Genomic DNA, 8703 nt, shown 5'->3' with positions numbered 1-8703 from the left:
CAAACGGGTTATGATTTAACATTAATATTACAAATAATAATTAATATTACAATTAAAACCATGAGTTGTTAATGAAACAATTATCGTTTTACAATTTTTAATAGCTCATTTTTTTTTTGCTTTTTCAATATTTTTCATCATTTCCAGTGACGCGCAATGCGCGTGCGTCGTTGTCCGTGTGACTACTTCCACTGCAGCGGTGTTATTTGTTCTTATTGTTTTATTTCTCTCATGTTTATTTTCATTTGTGTCTGCATTTGTGTTTAAAACGTGTGTGTCTCTGTTGTGTACATGCCAAGTATTTTCATTTTCATATTCCCATTCTCTCTCATCCCCTTTTATTGTTCGTTGAATTATCAGTTCAAATAAACTTGCGTGCGATATCAACTCCTAGTGCCATTGTAATATCGTTCAGCCAAAAAATTTAAAAAATATCCATATCATTCACCAACCGAAATCCAATGAAAATTAATTGAGACAGAAATTCTTATGTTTTCATTTCACAATTCTTTACATTTTATTCGCTATTAATTACAATTGAAAGAATAGTCTACACAAGAAAACAGAATAATTGCAGTCTCACATTGAATAAAAAATGAGATAATATGTTAACAATCGAATAGATCGGTTTCAAGTAGTTGAAAAACAAAAATAATACATGATTTGTCTCTTAAGTATTAGTACAGGAGAGCCTCACGTGAACTACAGATAATGAGCGACGCTGCCGTTTATACACATGTCTCCCTCTACGTTTTATTCTCCCTCGATACATTTTAAATAATCTCACTATGTTCCCTGTGTTTATCACTCAGTAATTCAAAACATTTTGTTTTTTATTTTTTAATTCACCTTTGATTTTTCGGACGGAGCGTTGCCCAGAAATGTACATTGAATTATAAAATTAGTAGCCCTAGACGCAACGCGAGGTTCTCACTCGTGGCCCCCTCGTGCAGGGTACGAAGCTTCATCGATTGTTAAATTTTTCTAAATCCCTTAGACTTTCAAATAAAAATGAAAAAAGCAGTTTTCTCTGTTTGTCAAGTCTTCAATGTTATCTCTCAGTCAATTTTTAACATTTTAATTCTTAATAATTGGTATTTGGCATCTGAGTTTCGTATGGCAAGAGGGAACCACCGGAACAATCAAATCTAATCGACTATTAATGTGTTATTAATTCTCTAGATATTCTCGTATTGTTTCTGTCTCTTCATTGGACGAGAAAATTAACTGGAATTCACTAGTCACTCTAAATTACAATTTTTCAATGAATTTTCATTCGATAGAGAGTTCCTTAGCCACTAAACGATAGTCTTGCACATGCCTTTATCTTTTTTATGGTTTTTCATATATTTTTTTTAGTCACTTGCATGATCAACATCTGTCGTACTATTAATTACCATGTATTACATAATAATTCGTAAGATATTACACATAATATATCGATAATCATTAGTGTCGAGGTTTTTTTTAAATCATTTTATTCAACATTTTTGTTTACTTTTGCACAGATTATTTGTATTATTTTGTCGGTGTGATCACGAGTGATTTCTTCAATTAATTAGCTTTTTCTTTTAATTCCGCTATGTTAACGGTACCATACATAAATACATAAACACGGATATGATTTAATATCGGCGTATGCATGCGTACTACTGGTAATACGTAGATGGCTAACGTAATACATTGGGTCCTTGTAAAGGTCGTTCAACGAGAGGCCATTGGAAAGGGATTTGCGTTATATAAATAAGAAGAGGAGATAGAGAAGAATAGCGTGAGAAAGACGGGTATCAGGGAATTTTTCAAATACTCCCAACGAATACAGCAAAACATGATTTCAAGCGCACGCGCGTGTCAACCGCCAATTCGCCCAGTCGATGATCCACAGTACGTGCAGAATAAGTAATTCCGTATTACTTAATAGAGAAAAAAATCTGACTAACGGTCATGATTTCATTTCCTGAGGTCGACGGAGTTTATCACTCGTTTATTTTTACTGGATTCTTTACGAGGAGAAATTGTCTAAAGCGTGAATTTTAGATTTCTTTTTGATTAATTAGTTCATTAAACAGCTGTGCAGTTAATTGATAAATTCGATTACTCCCGGTTGCGCACTTTATGTACTCTGATTAATAAGATTCGATCAAACCTGTGGGGAAATATTACAGATAGAAAACAGCATAGTGCAAGAGAAGATGATAAACGATTACACTGTTGGAAATTTTTTGAAATTTCAGTCACAGCATCTGAATTTTTTATGCTGTGAGGTTGAATTTAATTTCAAATGAAAGTGTTCATATTAAATTTCTCGTTCACCTTGAAAATTCAAGAAAATTGGGTTTTACATTTTAAACAATCATTGATTTTTCAATGAAAGCTCGAATTTCCAAATTCTTTGGGAAAATTGAACATCACATATTGAATTTTCAAGGTTTTTCGGTGCGGTATGGACCTGAAAATCGAGAATTACTTGAATATTCACGAAATTAACGGAATATCCAGAAAATTCACATAAATTTCTCGTCATTAAAAATTTCAAGCCTTTTCATTTGAAATTTCAGGAGTAATTTTCCAACAGCGTAAAATGATGAATTTCCAGTAGCATCTCACGCGCTGTGGACGGTATAACGTATGTACGATTGGCCGGTATGTTCTCATGTTTAATGTTAAAAAATAATTTTCTCAATCTCTATGATACACATAAGTACAATGAGCCGAGGGGTCGCGCGCACCGTTCAAAATCACGCTTTGCTCTTTAACATTAGCACACGATATGCCGCGTGCAAAAACCAGTTTGCTGGCTTTAGATTGGGATTTGACTTTCGCTCATATCACCGAGCTAATACGAAAGGAAAAGTGACAAGTCCGAGGGAGGGGAGGGGGAGCGGACAATAATGAAGAAATAAGGGAGGAAGGTGAAGAGTGATTGTTTTGTTCGAGTCAAAAGAAGTGGAAACAGACACAGAGAGCGAGGGAGCGAGAGAGAGAGAGAGAGCGAATGTGTGTGTGTCGTTTTTACGAGAAATAGATTAGCTTGAATTGATCTAACGGGGTCACAAATCGCCGTCAACTGAAACCAGGAGATCGTGATCCTTATTTTTTCAGTATCTCTTTAGCATTAACGTATCAGCGGTTTTTGTGGTCATATATATCGAAAAACTCGGTATCACACATCTATTTTCTTCCTCCCTCCTCTCCCTGTCCACAGCGATATATCGGATTAAACTGACTCAACTCAGTACGTTGTTTTTCATTTTTCGCTTCAGCCAATGCATTTGTATTGTGGAACTTGCTCGGTTGGTTCTCGGCTCTCGGTATTAAATAATTACGGTATCTAATAAACAAAGTTATGCAAGCACTGCTACGGGAGACTAGGGGGGTCTCTACAGGATAGCTCGACTAACACACGCACACGCGGTCTCACCGTATTTCATTGTAATCTCAAGTCTCTGTGGCCCATCAAAACGTCAATGCATTAGTTATGTTTTTCGTAACGGTTCTCTTCTTCATCCCTGGATTCTCGGGTTTATTTGAACGGTAAGTGTTCCGACTTTTGCACTCTTTTTATCACTTGTGCCGTAGTTTCACTGCATCGGCTACCGACGGAAGCGTTTCACGAGGCGAGGATAGTTAATTTATTCAAAAATTCATTCCATGCGGTTTAGAAAGACTTTTTTTGGAGTTTGGGTATTTAATTTTTTTTTTTTTCGTAATTTTTTTACCATCTCTCCCTTGTTTGGACGAACGCGAGTTACGCCAGTCTATCACTCATCACATGGTCGGAGTATCGCCCTGAATGAATCCAATTTTTCGCAAAACCATGTGATTTCCGTTTTTTTTAAATTTTCTTCTCTTGCTTTTTTAATTCTTCAGTTAGTCTTACAACGTAATTTACCTAAACGAAATGTGATCACAGCCACACATTACTATATATGATATATGTATAATGTAAAGCAATTCCTCGCCATCGGAAAGGGTCTACTCCACTTTGACTTAAAAAAAAAACTTCATTATTTTATAAATGCCTTATTTTTTGTTTTTTTTCTTCTTTCGTAATTTTTTTCATCTTTTAATTTGTGGTCTTAAAAATTACTGTATGAAAAAGAAAAGTTATCTCCCATTCTGAATATAACAGCGCGAATTCTCTCTTGGTCCAACCATCAAAACGCATTTTAGCATGTGATTTTAATCGCGTTTTACGCCGCTTGGTGCATGAGCAGTCGAGCCAACCAGTTTTTTTTTTCCAAAACCGCTCCACGGAGTGACGTGTTGTCACTTCATCTGAATTTCATTCGTGAAAAATAGAAATTTTTATCCTAGTGAATGTTGATAATTTTCCTTCGTAATTGAGAATATACATCGATTCATTAATGTATTTAATTATGAATAATATTGCAACTTCTCAGTAAAACATCACGACGCACATTTATATCTCAATTGGCGTAATTTGACAAATCTTATCGACATATTTTGTTAATTTTTCTGTCCTTACTTTCTTTTTTTTGTTCAGTACATCGGGCACTCCAGAGTCTCTCAAATAATCAGGCACATCACAACAGCATCCCAACCGTCTTCCTCTTCCTCCAGACAAATTCCCCTTCGCATTGCCAATTAATTATTCGATGGCGTCTCTCCAAATCATCATTCAACGAGTTGAATTCCTCCGAACAGCGTCGAAAGTACAAATTGAAGAAAAAAAAAAAGAAAAAAGTCTGAGGGCACACGACACACGCGTCAAATCGGAAGTCTTGGCCGAGCATGAGTTCTGGCACAGAACATAAACATCATCTTGACGACTTTCCCCTCCTCTCCCCGAGTCTCTCACGAAAAATGAAGAACCGCGAGAGGAAGAATCAAAGTGGGAAAAGGAACGAAATAAAAAAAAAACAAAAAATCTTGAAATTCAGTCGAGCTCGTACGATGAATAACTTGAAAAAGCGCGTGCGAGTCAGTGGTGTCAACTGCGTATCGGTGTTAAACGACGGCAGTCGTCGTAGTCTTTGTCTCCGTCATCATCATTGACGACGTTGCCTTCATGATTCTGATAATTGTTATGATAATAGTGGTGGTAATGATGTATATGATGATGATAATGATGATGCAGCGGATGATGGCTGTCACTGAGATCTTCACTGACGCCATTGACTTGTCTACGGCATCGTATTGTTGATGTACCTGCTGACGAACAATTGTCAGTGCAATTGGACTGATTATCATTGAGGAAAGCACTGCCAATATCTCCAGCACAGAGTGTTGGTGTCGTTACGACAATGGTATCACATCACGACGAGCAAGCCATCCATGATGTACAGGTGCACGTGTAGCACGCCGTTGGTATGACTGGATAATAAAAGCCACCATTGGGATAACCATTGGCATAAACATAAGTAGCTGGGGGGCCAGCTGGTGCTTGCTGGCTATTGAGCCGTTGTTGCTCCTGGCACAGTACCTGAAAGGCAAGACTCTCAATAAGTGCGAGTGTCTGCCTTCTCTCATGGCCCATCAAACACACCGTCGACTCCTCAACAACACTGTGCAACAACATCAGGTACTGGTACTTGAGCGACTCCTCCTCCGGTCCAACAAAATGATTCCACAGATAATTCTCAAGCTTCGCTTGCTGCTGATTTATATCAGGAAAGTCTATGAAGAATCTCGAGCACATGTAGCGCTCAAGTGTCTTAATATAATCCGGCTGAGATGGTTTGTACATTTTTACAAGTAAATTGCAGTACTTCAGTAAACCACCGCCCCTTATTTCCTCGGGATGCCTCGTTGATATCAGCTTCTTGTGTAAATGATAGAGTGCCTCCTGGAAATCACCATAAACCGATTCACCGACAACTGTCGGATAAAAATTCTCACCAATCGGCAATTTACTGCACTCATAGAACAGCAGTAACGAGTCGAGTACTATTTGAAATGAATCAACTGAGAATTCAAACTGTCGTCTCATCGTGTCCACAAACTTGAGCTCGACATTTCTGTGGCCCCGCGAATTGCCCAGCGATATCAGTGACCATCTGTCACCGTCATTATTCACCTTCACCATTTTACTGACATAGGCTTCCTTGAGGCTACACGTTGTTATGCGCTTACGGCTCACACCCTCCGGCAAAAGATCAAACAGCGATCCCAATACAGCAGCTTTAACTTTATCATAATTACGTCCACTTCCTAATTCAACTGCAAATATGAGATCAAGATCATTGTAGGGCTGTGACTCGGTTGCTAGTACATGTGATGCAGCACCACCATTCAATCTTATGTCTCGCACCCTCATACCAGCTCCACCATTGCTCGGCTCCTCCTCCAATTTACTCCTCACTACAGTCACCAAGTCCCTGAGTCTCACCTCGAGAGTTGGAAAATTACCCCTACCATGAATACTGACAACCTCATTCATAACATCATTCAATCGTCGCACCTGCTCAAAACTAAGAACAGCCAGCCTCTGTTGAGCATCATTTTGACAATCTGAACTATCTCTGTGACACTTGCTGCTATTGTTCACACCACCACCCCCACCCCCACCGCCACCACCGCCAATCCCACTATTTGCATTATTGTTGTTATTGTCATTCTTTACACAACTCTTGTTGCTGTTGCTGTTGTTGTTATTCTTTATGCTCTTGGTGGCACTAATCTGGCACAGAGACTCCATCATCGCCACCCGTCGTAGGCGTTCCTCGCCAATATCCAGGGAGCCACACTGCAACAAAACAAAACAATATTCATTATTCATTAAATAATCGTGTCAATAATTCATTCACAACACCTAGGTAATCCATAGGTATTCGATAACAACACATAAATAACGGAAAATAAGAAACTGATAAAAATGACTGCTACGAAATTATCTCCCAACGATTTGCAATCAACTGCTGACGTAATAATACCGAAACGTGTAAATAAACTTTCACTCTTGAGTTACTCTGTTGATCTAAATCGCGAATATGTATCGGATAAAACGTGACATCAGAGTTGAGGGTAATCGCAGAGGCGCTTCAGATGATCGGTTTGAATAAGCCATTAATCCTTTCAGCATGACATTTCCAGAAGTCTCGATGAAAAAAGAAAATGGGAACGAGTCCTGAACAAAATTCACTGGAGTCCTTTGACGTGCGGGAGACCAACAAGTTGTCTCTGAGCGACCAGCTGTTACTCCATTCTAATCTCTGATCACTTTGGAATAGAGGGAAAACCTACCGCAATCTCTTCGATTTGAGAATATGATTTATCAACTCCAGGGGATGTTTATCGCACGTTGATGAGTCCCGGGAGAGTTCTACAATCACAATTTTGGGAAGCACAGAGGGAGGCGAATTGAATGGGTACCGCGTACTCCGAGAGCCAATGTTGAACTGAAGGAGTGAAAGGCTCGGAGCCAAACACCCGACTCAACGGCACTGCCGTCACTGGTGTGAAGGACGTGCGAGCGAGGAGGACGGAGATAACGAGGAAGAATGGAGGGGCCGAGGGAGGAAAGAGAGGAGAGAAGGGAGTAGAAGGCGGTGGATGGTTCTGGTGAACCAGTCCCCAGAACCATTGTAAAATGGAGGCGAGGGGGATGACGATAGTAAAAACTCCCGGTGGGGGAGGGCAGGGCTAAGTGGACCAGCAGGGTGAAATGAACTCCTTTATTTTTTCAGTTATGAAGTTCTTCGGAATTTAAGTAACGATTTTTATAATAATTCGAGTGCGACGAGGGTGCGAAATGCTTGGCATAAGAGAATTATTATTGTTTTTGAAAATGCGTGCAATTATTGATTTGTTAAGTTGATTATTCTGATATTATCACGGAGTTTTGAGATGAAAAAAGTCGTTCTGTGAGAAGGTCGAAAATATGCTTTCCCAATTTTTGAAATTTTTATAGTAATTACTATGGAAATTACGGGGGTTTATGGGCGCATTCGTTGATTCTCAGTGTTTTCCGCAGTATTTATCATGTTTATATGCAATAAATGGCAAATAGTTGATATAATTCTGTAGCGAAGTGGTAAAACGGTTCAAGTCGATTTTGACTATTGGCCAGTTTTTAGTGAATATCTCGGAATCTAATGAAGATAATTGAATTTTCGTCATAATCTTTTTTGTAGCACTCAGTTTACTCTAGAAAAAAGGTTATTACGACAATTTCATTGTCTCCTTTAGATTCGGAGATATTCTTCAAAAACTCAGCTAAGAGATAAGTCGACTTAAACCGTTTTACCACTTCGCTAGTGAATTATTATGATAAAAATTGCAGGCGGCTGTATTTTTGAGCTGTAATTGCACGTGGATACGTCCATGGTCTTTCCTTCTTTCTCGAATTTTCTAGAAACTCCCAGAATTTCCTCGACATTTCAAGAAACTTCTCGAATTACCTCCACGGAGAGAAATATTCAATAAAAATTACGTATCTTTTTCGTAATTCCGGAGCGAAAGGTGATGGAAATTTTACGGAACTGTCGCGGAATGTTTCTAGAGCGTTCCGCAATTTTTATCTGATTCTCCCGTAAAAAATAACGATACCGTCACTTAAATTTTCTGTCGAAATGTCTAGAATTTTCTAGAATTCCGATAGCGCTGCACATAAGGACCGTTTCCCAAAATGAGTCGATTACGGAATCGACTCGGAAAATTGAGGTGTCACGGTATCGTAATTTTTCACAGGAGATTCAGATAAATATTACGGAACGCTCCGGAAAAACTCCACATTTCGCT

At 38.7% G+C, this 8703-nt stretch overlaps 1 protein-coding gene across 3 annotated transcripts in view; it reads right to left on the bottom strand.

Annotated features, from left to right (window-relative positions):
• Positions 1-2405: 2405 nt before the first annotated feature.
• The window catches only part of LOC107044994 (terminal nucleotidyltransferase 5C), an 88331-nt gene continuing 82033 nt past the window's right edge, over positions 2406-8703 (bottom strand). For 2 of the 3 annotated variants that reach the window (XM_015267085.1, XM_015267095.1), the window contains exon 2: positions 2406-6709. In XM_015267085.1, coding sequence (XP_015122571.1) covers positions 5279-6709 — 1431 coding nt within the window. In that variant the 3' untranslated portion in view covers positions 2406-5278. Of the gene's footprint in view, positions 6710-7206; positions 7272-8703 lie in introns of those variants that run through there. The other variant, XM_015267089.1, reaches the window with a different exon arrangement.

This window comes from Diachasma alloeum, unplaced genomic scaffold, assembly GCF_001412515.2.
Source record: "Diachasma alloeum isolate Michigan unplaced genomic scaffold, Dall2.0 Dall_scaffold_00180, whole genome shotgun sequence".
In the NCBI taxonomy this organism is placed as follows: Eukaryota; Metazoa; Arthropoda; class Insecta; order Hymenoptera; family Braconidae; genus Diachasma; species Diachasma alloeum.
The sequence above is the reverse complement of the archived record's forward strand: the minus strand, read 5'-3'. Positions and strand labels throughout refer to the sequence as shown.